This window comes from Protopterus annectens, chromosome 1.part0, assembly GCF_019279795.1.
Source record: "Protopterus annectens isolate FY-2018-M chromosome 1.part0, PAN1.0, whole genome shotgun sequence".
Classification (NCBI taxonomy): domain Eukaryota; kingdom Metazoa; phylum Chordata; order Ceratodontiformes; family Protopteridae; genus Protopterus; species Protopterus annectens.
In genome coordinates, this window is record NC_056725.1 from 949,409,314 (window position 1) to 949,425,222 (window position 15,909).

Here is a 15,909-nt window from a genome sequence, read left to right on the forward strand (position 1 = left end):
TGTATATTGCTACAATTATAGAACTAAATATTGATGTATATTCGCTAATAGTTGATCAGATGACATCTATGAGATACAGTATTATAGTATCAATTTTATTTTATTACTTATATGCATCAGTAATTATGAGACATGGTAGTATAGAGTGGTTACATAGAATGTTTATTCATTGTCTGTTTGGTACCAATATTTTTTAAACAATTTTAAACATTTTAAAAAAAGTTCTTAGTTTGGTTGTATGAGGTCCAAGAGCCTTTAGTTTTAATTTTATATTAAAAATGTTTTTAATATATATTTATTAATATAGAAGTCATTTGAGCATAGCAATGTATTAATAATTTAATATCTGAATACTTGATTGTTTAAATGAATAATTTGGGTGTGAATTCAGTATTTAATGGCAGGTGACAGCCATCTAGTTGGATTCTGATGAAGTCTGATACTAATGGAAGAAAGCGCACTCAATCCCATGTTGCTGTTCTTGTCTTTGTGGAATACATTTTGGTGTAATGAATTTCAACTGAGTTTGCATTTGGGCATTTCTTACACCAGTTCATTTGTTACTTCTGGCGTTTATAGTTCTATACAGGATACACCCTGTATTGTGAAGCCGGTGGCAACTGTTCGTGTTACTGTACTTTTGAGTAGTGGAGTCGTGGTTGCAACTTTAGGTTTCTCTACAAGAAAGTAGAGATACAGATCATAATCAATCTGCCTACTCATCATAAAATCATATATTTCTTGATGTACTCCATAAATTATCTTATCTAGATCAGCTTTCTCTGTTGTTTTATATGTGTCAACTGCACTTAACATCTCTATCATGCTGTTAACATACATGTCAGTATATAACAGCACAATGCCTCCCCCTTTATCGTCCGGCTTTATCATAAGATTGCTTACATGTTTCAGGGAATAAATGTTATCCCATTCGTTAGTGTGCATATTGGAAAACAGTGAGACATGTTTACAATCATAATAATACTTATAAAAATCATTTTCACAAACTTTTAAGAAACATTCTACAACAGGTGATGGTGCCGGTGTAAAAACACTTCTCCTTTTAAAACCAGTAAACTCAGTATTATTAGCCTCTATATTCTTCTTACTATTTTTGTTAAAAAACAATTTTAAAGATATCAAATGAATAAATAGTCTCAAGTCTGTTAAAATTTCAGCAACGTTACTGACCTGAGCTGGTATGTATGAAAGTCCTCGGTTCAGTAACTCAATATCCAATTCTGACAATACATAATCAGAAAAGTTAAAAACTAGACTGGTCCGTCTCTCATTCTGCCTTTGCGCCCTAGTTGCTCGTCTGAGTGCTTCCTTTTGGTCCTCCCTCGACTGTCTGACCTGCCCCTCGAAGCTCCCTGGATCTGGACAGGTAGCGGTAAAAAACGCTCGATGTTGCTCTGTGATATTTTCGGTTTGGCTCCCATGTTATGTTGATGCTGTCGCGGTAAAGCTAGTTGGTTGGGCGGAGGTGTAGTCACTACATCCTGAGTAGAAAACTCAGGAAGCCCAATCTGTGACGTAAAAATGTTATCAGTTGAATTCTCAATTCTTAATGGGGGTACGCTTTGTGAATCAATCAAGTCAGTTTGCCCTGCTGAATTTACAGGTTGAATATCTGGATTAACTTCTCTGTTGTCACGGTATCTGGGCCAAACAAATACTTAGCTGTTAGTAAAATCATGGTAATCACGCTGCAGCTTACGGAGCTTTATCTGCTGCAGCTTGTCACCATATGTAGATGTTTGGCACAATAAGTGATCTAACTGTTTCATGAACATTTCCCCTTTAAATCGAGTTAAGATATCATTATATATGGTTTCAACCTTACTGTTCAAATCATTTTCTATCGGTGTAAAGTATTCAATTAATAATTTTATATAATTATAGCTCAGTTCGAGGTTGAGTTGTTGCCATCTTTTCAGTAAATCAGGATGGCTTTTGCCATAAGATGGCCTACAAAGAACTCTCATCCCTCTAGGTACAACTTTAAAATGTAGGCAGGCTTCAAGGTTGCGCCGCTGCCAAACAAGTCTGAGCAGTTTGTAAAGAGTGTTCTCTAAATCTTTAAACAATGTATTAAATTCAGGTACATTATAAGTACTACTTGTTATGTTCGATGTACCTGATGTAAAAAATTCCATTTCCAAAAAAGGATTGTCTCTTTTCTCCATAAGTAGAGTCCATTTCCTCTTCAGGTCTGGTCTCTCAGGAACGTAATCTAGCTCCACAGCAGCACTGTCCATCGTGTGGAAACAGCGAACAGTTCAGCAGCACAACAATATGAATACACAATGAATGCTGGCTCCCATAGGTCCACTTCAAAAAAGAAAAGAAAATCCAAAGGTAGAAACACTGGAAGCAGACCACCGCGATTGTAAAAACAGGTTTATTGTATAGATAAGTGCTTTCGCGTACCCTAAGTACGCTTCATCCGATCCAGTAATACATGGGAACTACAGGTTCTATATATACCAAAGAGTCTTCATTCAATCAACAATAAAACAATCAATTATTTAATTATTTAATTATTTAATTAGAGACATTTAAAGTGCTAGTGCCTAACCTACATTTGTTAACAAAAATGAAAATAAAAATAAAAATAAAAAATGTAAATAAAGGCAAAAATTAAAAGTGAAAGTTAAATGCAACAGTTTGGTACTTGACATTCTGTATAAGTATATAAGTTAAACAGAACAATGGTGCTAACATACCTGAATCTAAATCTAGAAACCTAAACCTTTATGATCTGATCATACCAGTGAGGACATTACACTAGGGGGGCTGCAGCACCCTGCCATATTTGTGAATACCCGATCTAGGATATTGTTTCCTTAGTGGGAGAGCAGACTAGCTGCCTCAGGGCATTTGAATTTACAAAGTCAAGAAATCTTTGAACCTGCATGTTAGTGGTTGTATATGCCTTCCAGTTAATGGAGTGGTAGTTAAAATCACCCATGAACATAACTCTCAGCTGTACAGATTTTCGCAGAATTTCCAGATTTTTTTGCTCATATTTTTGGTCTGTTCCTCAAAACATCTGTGTTTTTCTGATGAATTACTGGGATGATCTGAAGATTGAAGTCACTAAATAATGACATACATTTGAATTTCCGACTTCAAATCCTTCAGAAAATGTGCATTAAAACAAATTCTGTTACTTTAGCAACTTTCTAAGATTATAAAAGTAATATTTAAAATATATCCCTATTTTTGGGCCTTTGGCCCCATTTTGTCAGTCTTTGTCCAGATTTCTTGCACTGAGAGGTTGAGAGGTATGCCCATGAGTATGATATCAGGCTGGTTGGTGAGTGATTCTAGTAACTTCTAGTATGATGTATAGCTTTCCTGGTTCATGATGAGAGAGCTGTAGCTAGCAAGAATATGGTAATGGATTTTTCCCACAGTTAGATGGACATGGAGTAGCTCAAGCATATCATATTGTTTGACCAACCTTGAGGTATGCTTATCATTTATGTAGATAGATACACCTTCACTTTTTGCTCTTTCGCGTTCAGTGGGTGGTAGGAACGTATGAAACGCATTATAGCCATGCACTGCCAGAGTGCAGTTTATGGCTGTGAACCATGTTTCTGTAACTGCACAGATGTCAGCATTCTCCAATGTGAGGAGAGCTTCCAGGGAGAGCACTTTCTTGTTGAGACTCCTAGTACTGAGCCATAACACCTTTATCTTGTCCTTTGCAGCTTTTGTTACGTTAAAAGGTTTATTTGTTTGGCAATGCCCAAAAAAGGCACTATGGGGTGGATAATGTTTTAGCCAATATCCAAAAGCCTAGAGAAGACCTTTTCTGGCAAAATAGCATGGGCTGTCAACCTGACAAGTCAATGCTAAAAAGTATTAGACCCCTTTAGAATGACACAAGCAGCTAAGCAAGTTGTTAAAGTCGATTTCTGCTGGTATTGTGACATTATACTTGGAGACAGTAGAATGCTGCTCAGTGCTCGGTTCATATCTTCCTGTGATACATATTCTAAAAGTTCAATCAAGTCTTTCTTCCTATAGTCCAAGGAGGTATGTCTCAGGTCATTCATGCCTACATGAACTATAACTGAGCCATACTGGTACAGAGGTGTAAGTGACTTGAGTGATTGCACAATCTGGCGAAACCTGGCTCCTGACAAGCAACTAAACTTCTCCTTATCCAGCCTGGAAAGAGGGACATCAGTGTGTTTCCTATACACAGAATATTAGGTTGTGGAGTGTTTTGCTTTATGGGATTGATAGTTGATAGTTGAGACACAATGAGATGTGGCTTTATGTGTAGTGATGGAAATTGTCTTGTTTGTTTGTGTGCATGCAGAGTTTTTTAGGACTGTACCCGAGAGGCCTTTGAGGTAAGGGTAATTTATATTTGAGCACCTCCGCATATATTGGTCAATGTGTGTGGTCATTTGTGGGTATGCTGAGTGATATGTGAGTTGTTGACAACCTGTGTGTTGCTTTTGATGTATATATGTGAGAGTCTAGCCTCCATTGTCAATGTGTACCTACATTTCACACATACCATATTTGACCGTTTGAGAATTAAGTGGTTGCCACTGTTCATAAGGCAGTTGTTACATTGCCTCAGGATGCTCATGTCCACCAAGCTGGATGCAGAGATTGCACAAAAGAACCCATCCATAATCTTAGGTCTTAATGTGTGCTTACAAGGGATAGGAGTGAAGGTTGTTTGTAAATGGACAAGGGTAGGGTGTTACTTGGTATAATCTAGAGCTAACCTAACCAGTGATGCTGCCTAGCACACAAAGCAGATGCTGTCTGAGCAGGAAAAGTCCTGGGTGCTATAATAAGGTAAGGCAGACCTAAATAATCTTAACTAAATGTGTAAATGATGCTCACTATGCCAACTAGTTACACTGTAAGCGGGACTGAGGTAAAGTCCAAAGGTGTTTCATATAGTGAAATTTCAACTTCTGGCAATTGCACGTATATAAGGCACCAGTAATCACTGCTGTGCAAAGAGCAGCTTCACGCAAACACAAGCTTTATATTCGATCAGAAAAAAAGCAAGTTTTAAATAACTATGCCATAAGGCCAATCAGCTAAGTACAAAATGAACTTTCCACCAACAATTCCCAACTCAGAAAGGTGAATTCAGCCCTCTCTTGCCACAAAATTGCAAACTTTGACCCTCTTAAATTAAAATCACTTGTTTTTAGCCGCAAATATTAAGGAACCACAAACAATTGCCTAATACTAACTAAGAAACACTAGATGCAGTGTATTTCAGCACAGAACAGCAGCCCTTACAGTAGTTTGAAAATACAACTTTAAAAGGTACAAAAAACTTTAAACTTTAAAAAGTGCAAAAAATTATAAAGAGCACTGTGAACTTTCACAGTATAATGAAAATAAGGAATGCAAGTGCTGTGCTATGCTGTCATATACAAATTAACATCATATATAGGATCATAGGATCATAGGAAGTTACTAGGCTATTGGCCCTGAGGCCCTTACAAATCTAACCAAGCCAACATGTCAGCACCCAATGCCCCTGTCCAGCAGTGACATAGGTGGAATCCCAGGGGAGTATTTTCTGTTCCCCATCCAGTTATCTAGGTTGCACTTAAAAAGCGTTAATGAAGTACATTGCTTGACTTGGAGCGGGAGTCTATTCCACAGAGGGGGGAGTCTCTGGGACACAAGTCTGTCCTGCCAACAAGTCCTATCATCCCTCTCAACCTCTTGGTGCATGAAATCGGGACAAAGCCTAAAATTTGGGCGGGACAAAGGCTCAAAAATAGGGACAGATTTTAAATATTGTTCCTACAAGTTTGCTTTGGATGATTGCATTAGTGCTCTTATTTGCTTGCTCAGGCTAAGGAGAGATTGCTGCCAATTATGCACCTGATCCTTCTTGATCCTGGACAGCAATTTTTTCCTATTATTATAGAGCTTATTTATTGCAGATGTCCACCAGACAGGTTTATTCTTCCTTGAGGAGGAGGATTTATTCCTATTAGATATTCCTGATTCCATGTAGCTATATAAATGCTAGTAAAGTACTTTGGTGTAAGTTTGGATATATGTGCCCGTTCCTCTGTAGGGGAAGCGGGCTGTGAAGCTGCTTAAACCTTCCATCAGGAGGCTGTAATCAGCTTTGAAGAAGTTTCCTTGTTTGACCCTATCGGCGGGGGGGGGGGGGGGGTCGGTGGAGATGGTTAATTCGAAATTGAACACTTTGTAGTTGGATCCTAACAAGGAGGATGACACTGTAGGGATGCTGCAGTGGTTACTCATGTTGGTTAATTCCAAGTCCAAGATATCTTCACCTCTTATGGGGGTGTCGACTAGCTGATCCAAGGCATTTGCATTGACAAAAATCAAAGAAAGAACTCCTTAACCTACTTTCTATATCCCAATTCCTTGCAAATTAAGCAGCTTAAAAAATTCTACTGGGAACCTGGATACTTTTGAATTCATCCATATAGATAGAAAACTTTGAAAACTACCACTGATTCAGACACCAGAATTGGGGTCTATATTAGATCACCGAATGCTTAGGTAAGTGAACGGTGATTAATCGACCCCATGTAAGTGAAAGCTTACAAAACCGAACTGCCAGAACAGCGATTTTTTTCCAAGGGAAAAAAATCGCTGTTCCAACAAAAAAAAAAAAAAAAAAAAAGTAAGCACATTAAAACATGAGATTCAGTGGGGAGCTTTGCCCCCCACACCCCCCCTACTTGAATATATCAACTCCGAGACCGCACTACAGTGCCGAAAATGGCAAAGTACCGAAGTGGCCAAGCGAAAGAATTCACTTACATGCCGCTTCGATATTTTGCAGTTTTGGTTTTGTCAGTTCGACCAAGACACATTCGAAAACATGCGTTTTCGGTCTGCTGATAGGAACCCCAGAATCAGGCAATGTAATTGTGCAAGATCAGCCACAAAATCAGGCAACAAAAGCATGGAATATGGTACTCATTGTCGAGGCTTGACACAGATTTGTGTACCAACCACATGTAATACAATATTCATTCAACATTTGATCCATGCTGTTCATGACATTAACAGTTTCTACCAGACTTGCACTTCCTGCATGTGATTAAGTAAACAACAATTGCTTCAGGTAATTGCAGCCTGCCTGATCTCCTCATTACTAAGCAACCTGAAAAAATTAGATATCCATGTCAGCCACCTAATATCCATGATCACCGTGTAATCACTAATTAGTAGTCTCACACACAAAAAGAAGCCTCCACCCATTCTATACCATATCTATACTACCTTACCAGGTGAAACACAATTTCCAAAAACAGTTATCCAGTAGTAAAACATTTCAATAAATATTCACAGTTGTCCTGTCTAACTAGTGAGCATCACTCACTACTGAAATCAAGTGACACAGCCTGAGCAACATGGAAATAAACCTAAACTGCAGAGGATAATCTTGCACGTCAGCATTCATAACCAGGTAAAATGTCAGTAAAATGGGCATAAAACCATTTACCTGCATAACATACAAACTTCAACATTTATTAAAATTTTTTCCTAAACATTTTTGGAGCATAGTCAACATATTAATAAGCCAGTCAAAGACAGTTCACCTGCATCCATCCTTCTGCTCTGAGCAGTTTGCCAAAGAATTTATAACTCCCTCAGGAATCTCCATACCCAACAACTGACCAGCAGAGCCTTATATTTTAAAATTATTTTTCAAGAAGATATCTCATGAGGAAACTAAGCAGCTGATAATTGTGGTACCTAATCATGAGCCTGCTGGGGCTTTTTCACTTAAGCCCCGGTTTCACAAAAAATATGGTGAAAATATCCGTTATTGACATAACTCTTTAACCTACCTCTTACTTAACACACATGTTCAAAGCTGTGGAAGGAGGCAGTTGTAATTCTTATTACCAAGTCCAATAATCCATCAACAACCTCTGCTTACAGGCCTATATTTACTTCTTTCACAACTACCTAAAACTACACTTGCCTTGCAAAAATAAAAATCAAAACTGGATTTTGTAGAAGAGATCAGGTGGGATCCTTCAAAAAAGAAAAAAAAAGAAAATTTGTGTGAACGATACATGCATAGTAATGTTTAGGAATTTAGGTAATGCTAGAGTTAAGGAATGTTAAAAAGTTAATATGTGTATAATGCATGAAAAAATTCTACTATGGTTTGTTTACTTTTGTATTACTGTACGTGCACCTGTGTTACTATTTACTTGTGATTTAGTAAAGATGTTTATAAAAAAATTGTTTAGTATGTAAGTAGTTAGTATAAATAGAAAAAAATCAGAATTAGTTTATATGTTGAAGCTGTTGGACAAAACATGACCTCATCTTCCTGCTTTTGGCTCAGAATTGACTCAGGTAAGTCTTATGTTTTACTAATTTCTGTTTTTGTTGCATTTCTGTGTTTTGGATAATCATGGAATACTTGCAGAAATGTTCTTTTATAAGATCCAGTGCAAAGTGTTACTTTTTGGTCAATCTACCCAGCCAGTTAACAAATGAATAAAGAAATGTGGGATACCCTGCAAAATTAAAAGTTTTTGGTATTTGTCACATTTTTTCTTTAGAAAGCAGATGCTGTGAAAACAGTTACCTTTACAGGCTGTATGGGGGAAACCTACTTTGATGACAAGCCTATTGGATTGTGGAATTACAGAGATAAACAAGGAGACTGTAAAGGCTGCAGCATAAGGTTGGTATTGACCTTAAATAATCTCAAAATGCACATATTAATAACATTGTGCCATGGCATGCCACATCATAATGATTTATGAGAGACTGCAAGAAAAGGTTTGCTAAAATTACATCTTGCAGCTGCCCTGTGCTCTGACCATCACTCACTGAGAAATTACAGGTTTGGACAACATTATTGCTGCTGTAAATCTACTGACATGACGAGTATGTGTTTAACTGTAATAGCACTTATTTAGTTGCATTTCAAATGAGTCTTAATTTGTAGAATGTCACATTAACATGCAGAGATCAAAATGGAATTATCGGTGCTGTTCACTGAGGGCAGAGTCAGAGCAGAAAATGACTAATACAAAATAATTTATTTTAGAACAGAAAGAAAACAAGCAGGCATACAGGCAACTCCTTAGCCTGACATGAAGAAATGCATTTGACTGCTGATCAGAGCCAATCAGATATGATAGTCTGACCCATCATGGATATTCAATTCATAATTTCTAGATAGGGATCTAAACAGTATGGGTATTTGCATAGTTTGTTTGCATGTACATTTATTTTTTTATTTTTTTACTCCTGACTAAATTCTCCTCCTAGGCTCAATTTACCTATATCTAATTACCCTACTTAATACTATAATATGTCCTTCTCATGCATTTAAGTAACTGGCTCTCTCCCTCTTCTTCTTTCCTACACCCCCCTTTTTCTTTCTCTTTCTAAACTAACTCACCTACTATGATTTGTCGCTTTTGTGTCTAGGACACAATAAAAGAGTCTTTGTGGGTTCTGTATAAGCAGCTTTATTTTATACAAACATATCACTGTAGAGGCTTGGTGGTGCTGCGGTAGCATTGTCTCCTCACAGTAAGACGTTGTCCTGTTCGATTCTCAGCTAGAGCGTCTTCTGTGTGGAGATATGCATGAATAGGCATACCTTCGTTGAAGGTTGTGCGCCAGAGCTGGCAATTTTAAAAAAAATTGCTGCCGATCATTAGCAGACCGGAGTTCCACTGTGGTGACCCCTAACCAGGAAAATCTGAAAGACACAATAACAACATCACTGTAGAGGCTTACTAACTTTAATTTAAAGGGAGAGTGTCAAGATTCCCTGCAGATCTCATTGTTTTGATTAAGCTGGTAGGTCAGGTGATCCTATTGTTTACATTCAGACAGCTTTTAGTGTGATGGCTCAGGTTTCAGTACCTTGGGGGAAGGGTAATTTAACTCTTCAGGAAATGCTAACAGTTTCCTCTGTGTGCTCATTTTATTTACAGCCCTATGCTGATAGTAAAACCATATCACTACACTTTGAAATGTAGGGAAGAAGTGCTTATATGAGCTACTTTTTGTTTTTGTTTTTTTTTTTTTTTTTTGCATCTTTCACTTTAGAGGCAGACACAAATGTGATTTTTTTTTAAATAGTTTCTGCAGCACACTTGTTTGGATGTACATCTAATGGAAAAATATGTAATGGATTTTACTGCTCGTTGATGTGCTTTTACATAATGTCCTACTGCTGTTTGTTATATGAGAAAAGAGCACCACAACTATGTCCCGAGATGAGCAGTATAGGATGCATTAATGTTGGTGGAATAGGACTAATCATAATGTGACAGAAAAAAAGGTGCACTATTGCATTAGAAGCACTCAATAGCTAAGTCAGCTTTCAATAGTAGATGTGGAAAAGACAGACTACTATTCCACATTGCTAAAGAATTATCCCTGGTCCTAAAATGCAAACAGTGCTTCAGGAAGGTCATCTGTAAAGGGTCTATATCAGATAACCAAAAGTTGTTTTCAGCGAATGCTCACATGAGCGAAAATGCTGGAAATTGAAAGTGTGTTTGTGAGGTCTGGTACAGTGAGGAGTGGGATGTTTGCCCTTTCCACACTGTAGTGTAAGCTCGGAGTTGGAATATATAGTTAGGGTGTGGGGGGTACAGCCCCCCCCCCCCACAATAAGGAGTTCCATATCCAGCGTTTTTGCTCATGTGAGCATTCGCTGAAAACAACTATCAGTTTTCTAATATAGACCCATCTGTAAAACCATTCAGCTTGGGTACCATCCATAAAGAATTTTAGTGAGCTTATTCAAGAATGCTGTAAAATCTGTACTCTCCTAAAGCTGTGTTAATATACACAGACAATATTTTTTTATTTTCTGCTTGTTTATGCAGCTTACCACATTGCATTACAAATCATATGCAACCTAAAAGCTTACTGTGCCATCACTACAAAGTTTCAGAAAGTGGATGAAATGCATTCCTCCTGTCTAACAAACACCATACCAAAAGGAATCAGGGTTTGCAATAAACTTATAAAAGGCTGTTTTATAATCCCAACTCACATGTCATTGAAAAACAACATACCAAACATATGGGCGGCACAGTGGTGCAGCGGTTAACGTTGTCGCCTCGCAGCAAGAGGTTCTCCGGTTCGATTCTCGGCTGGGGTGCCTTCTGTGTGGAGTTTGCATGTTCTCCCTGTGTTCGCGTGGGTTTCCTCCGGGTACTCCGGTTTCCTCCCACATTCCAAAGACATGCATCTGGAGCGTTTCTCCCCGGGCCTCCGCTGAAAACAGGCTCTGTGGAACCTAGTCGGACATTCCCGGTCAACAAATGTTAAATAAATAAATAAAAATAAATAATAAACTAAGGGTACCTGCAAGCTGTTGAAAAGTGATATAAAAAATAAATGTGAAATAATAACCTGACAAATAAAAACAAAGAAAGAACAGTAATGCACCTTGCCAGTTCTGCTGCACCCCATGTCGGTACTGTTCTACCCAGTCCTTCTACTTGAATAAGCCCACTAGTCTGAACTCACACAACTTTGTACCAGGTGAATTACAGAGTTTATAGTAATAAGTGCTTGTCCCAAAAACTATGCAGCCTTGGAAGGGGAATCTTAAAATAGTGTGTAGGAAGGGTAGTCTTTTACCTCTGTTAATGTTCTTTAGTACTAGTTATTTGTACTGCTCAAGTGCCAACTCCTTAACATACTTTGCCTTTAAAAATAACTCCCGTTACTCAAATGTTTCCATAAAGGTTGTCTAACATGTTGTAGGTGGCTGTACCTCACAAATCCCTCTAGCTAATATGAATATCCTCCAGGGTTGCACCATTTGTGGGTAAGGGAACCAAGTTATAAGATTCTACTATTATGCTGCCTATGCCCTTTGTTGCCAAAAGTAACCACTGCTACTACTGTTTCTGTTTTACGGTTGTGTTAGTTTTCATGTACTGATTGCCATGTATGAATACGATATCTATTTTCAGAGATGCAAAGGGATTCCTCATGTAGGACAGTTTGGATAAAATGACAACATTCTTTGGTCAGATGACTACAAGGGATAGTTGGCATATGCTACATGGACTTTGGTCAAGTAGTTAACTGTACCATATAAGCATATTGGGAGCTGAGAATGTTTCAAATGATTATGTTCTGGCAGCCCTATCAGACCTAAAAAGAATAACTTAAATCCAAAGAGAATAAAAATGGGGGTTAGCACTGGACTTACAACTGGCTTATTATGGGAGTTCAGCCTCATGTTAACAAAGGTTCACAAGTATATAGGCTAACAACTACCATGGCCTTAATAAGCCTAGTCAAGCAACCCAAGCTTAGTCATGCAACACAACCCAATTGTGTCCCTATGTATCATAGACATTTATTAGGAGAGGTATGTTAGTTGGGAAGTTTTTAGAGATTATGTGAAGGATATGTTAGTTTGGGTGTTACTGACTGTCTCTGTATATCAGAGATATGGGGCCAGACCCTATTTACTATCAACTAGCGCTGATATATAATCAAGTACTGGTCCAGTTCTATGTTAGCATCTATGACTGCATAGAGAGATTCTGCTGTATTTCTTCAGATGATCCTAAGATCTTCAAGTAGAATGCAGCACAGACAGAAAAGTCATGAAGCCGAATGGTGGAACACAAAAATCTGTGATATAAAATCATGGTCACAGTCAAAGAAAACTGGTACAACACACCCAGTGCACAAAGTATACGTGCTGGTGGTAATGATGGGGCAGATACAATGATACTGGAAAATACTTAATGTTTTACTCAAACGTAAGCTAACCTGGGACTAACATATAAACTAAACAATAAAACTATAAGGCTTCCTATGAAAGTTTAACTAGAGTATGGCTGCTAATGTAATGAAACTGTAAGTGCAGTAAAACAATACAAAACAATATACTTTGACGATAGATAATGAATAAATGGCCATGCAGATCGGTTCAATTCCTAAGCTGCCACTATGGTCAAGTTCATGCACAACCAGCATTTTTAAAACCAACCTCTCATACTTGCTACCCCCATTTCAGTCCAATACCTCTTTCACAGGTGACACTCCTTCTGCAAGTGGTATTTCTTTGATTAGTCTGCTACACACACCCATCACTGTTTAGGAATTATAGCATTTGTGTTATTCCTGGTGACAATACCCTGCACAATAAAACAGCCCCCCGGATTCATGAAGCACGGCGCAAGGCCGGTGTAAGGCGTGTGACGGCAGTGCAGTGTATAATCGGCGTAGCAGTGCCACATGCATAGTGCGCGCCGCAACCACAACCACGTGCAGAAGGCACGTGCGCGAGCTCAAGTAGGATGCGCCTGTAGGTGTGGCCAAGCCGGCAGGCGAGGAGCAACCTAAAGTGCTGACTGTCACAGGCCGCCTGCAATAGTAACCGCACCAGCCAGTGTCCGTGGATAATGAAACGTACGCAGAGTATGCAACATAGTACCCGTTTACACAAAACGGAGAACCAAACAGTAACCCACGAAGTCCAAACTGTACCCGTCCAAGGAACAAAGGATACGCGTAATACCGTGTCCGTCACGCACTGCACTGTCAGTGGGCATACCCAGTGAAGGTGTACTGCAGCATGTCATCGCGCCGCACCTACACACAAGTAGCCCCATGGGCATGGTCACCAGCAGTAGTGAGAGTACACAGCCGGGCAGCCGTGTCTATATAACAACCAGAAGGAAACCAGATAGCCTAAACATAGACAAACATGTGCATAGCAACATGCACGACACCCAGCAACGTGCCCGTCGCATACACATAGGACGGCATATGCCGAAGCGTAATATCCAGAAGCAGAACCCATGCATGCAAATGTAATACACAACAGCCCCGTCATAGCACGTAACCCGCACCCATGTACGACCATCCACCCAACCCAGCTAGCAGTCTTGCGCAGCTGCACACCTACACACAGTGGGTATACCTCAAATGTAGTATGAAGTATTGTCCTAGGCAGTGCCACGTGTGCAAATATGTACCCCACATGTCAACATCCCACTTCAGGTACTGATATCCAAATGGCTGCATGTGAATGTGTCGGCAGAATGCATACATCCCGCATGTGGTATGGACCTGTCAAAACCCCATAGGCATTCACACGCCACGGTGTCCATAACTGTACACATCTGGACAAAGCAGTATGTGCAGCCACCGTACCGATGATTAGCTAAGCAGACATGTCAAACACAACACATAGGGCAGAACATCTGCCCACCAAGCAGGACACCCCAACAGGGTGCCACATGCAAAGAAGGTGAAGGTGGGACATCACATGTAGATAAAAGTGGTGCCGGATGGCCAAACACCCACAGCCAATGCAAAGGATTGAATAACAGGTATATGCCTGGATGAATGGGTATGTCATATAATGGGAATAGGCTAAGCTATCCAACATAATAGCCATGCGTACCAGATACAAAATGTCAGTAACACACAGTAGTAATGCAGGAAGGCATACACGACTGTGGGAATATCACAGGACATATGGCATGTGCCAAGTGTCAACGCATGACACAAATGTCCAGGATGGGGCCCCCTGCAAAGAGGAACATATGCCAACCCCACCCCCCACTGACATATCGGCAGTGGAAACACAACCCAAACACACACCAACACCACTGTCCATCCCACGATAGCAATGTAGTCCAGTCAGAGACCACCATGATGCATGCACAAACAGGGACACATGTAACTGTTGCCCTGACAACCCCCCACAGGCCAACGAATAATAGTATGGACATATGCATGTAATGCTGTGAAGCATGTGTGGTAGTCCTCAGTATCACAGAGGTAGGCACACAGATACACTGTAATCAACCGTGACATATGTGCACTGTACACATCATACCTGCAGGTAATACATAGTTCAATCATGCGCCACAGAAATATCCACGTATGAATGAGGACAGGGGATAGACAAGTGTGAATGGGACAAACTATGAACATAGGTACATAGGTCCATAGGTTCACAGTAGGCTGTCCGCCCAAGGGCATCTATAAGCCTAGCCCATAGTTATGTTGCCCTCGCCACCCCTTCAGTTTGCAGAAAACTATGCCTATTATATTGCTGTACCTCTGTCAAGCAGTGACACTGAAGTAATCTCTGGGGTATATCTGCAATTTCCCATCCATTGGTCAAGACTCCTCTTGAACAAGGCCAGCGAGGTGCTCTGCCTCACATGTACTGGGATGTAGTTCCACAGCATAGTGAGTGTCTGGGTGATGAATCTGTCCTTCCAGCACGTTCTAATAATGACCGTGTAAAGGTTTAAGTCCCCTGCCCTTGTGGTTCTGAGGGATCTAGATTCTTTAGGTGAAGCATAGTCATCAAATCTGGGTTCGACATGGCCTTGTATGTCAGGCACAGGTCACCTCTGAGCAAGTGGTATGCGACCGAATAGAGCCAGAGTCCTTTCAGTCGGGCAGCATAACACATATCCCTGAGACCCTGCATCTGTTTGGCAATGAACTGTTGGGGCCTTACCAGCTGCTGCAGGTGTCGGGTCAGATACATTGTGAATGGGGCATTGTACTCAATCATAGGTCTAATGAGTGATGAGTACAGGGGGACGATGACCTCCCCTGATCTAGATGTGAATCCCTACATGAGCAGGTGGGCAATGTAGAAGGTCTACCTAACTACTTTAGCAATGTGTGTGTTGAACGAACGGTTACGGACAACTGGGGTACCCAGATCCTTGTTAACATCCTCTGTGCTTAGTGGATTGCCACCTATATGGTAGCTAGGGGTAACCTTGTTCTTCCCAAAGGGTATGACCATGCATTTCCTGGCACTTAGCTGTAGGCCATATGTCTGTGGCACCAGTTATCCATATCTGTGAGGCCCTTCTGAAGGATATCCGTGTCAGATGTGTTTCCGACTATGGC

The 15,909-nt window shown here is 39.9% G+C and overlaps 1 protein-coding gene across 13 annotated transcripts in view; it reads left to right on the top strand.

The window, feature by feature from the left end:
* The window catches only part of LAMA2 (laminin subunit alpha 2), a 4,753,606-nt gene that overhangs the window by 3,959,506 nt on the left and 778,191 nt on the right, over positions 1–15,909 (top strand). For all 13 annotated transcript variants that reach the window (XM_044064325.1, XM_044064371.1, XM_044064344.1 and 10 more), the window contains one exon: positions 8,577–8,701. In XM_044064325.1, the coding sequence (XP_043920260.1) occupies positions 8,577–8,701 (125 nt within the window). The remainder of the gene's footprint in view (positions 1–8,576; positions 8,702–15,909) is intronic.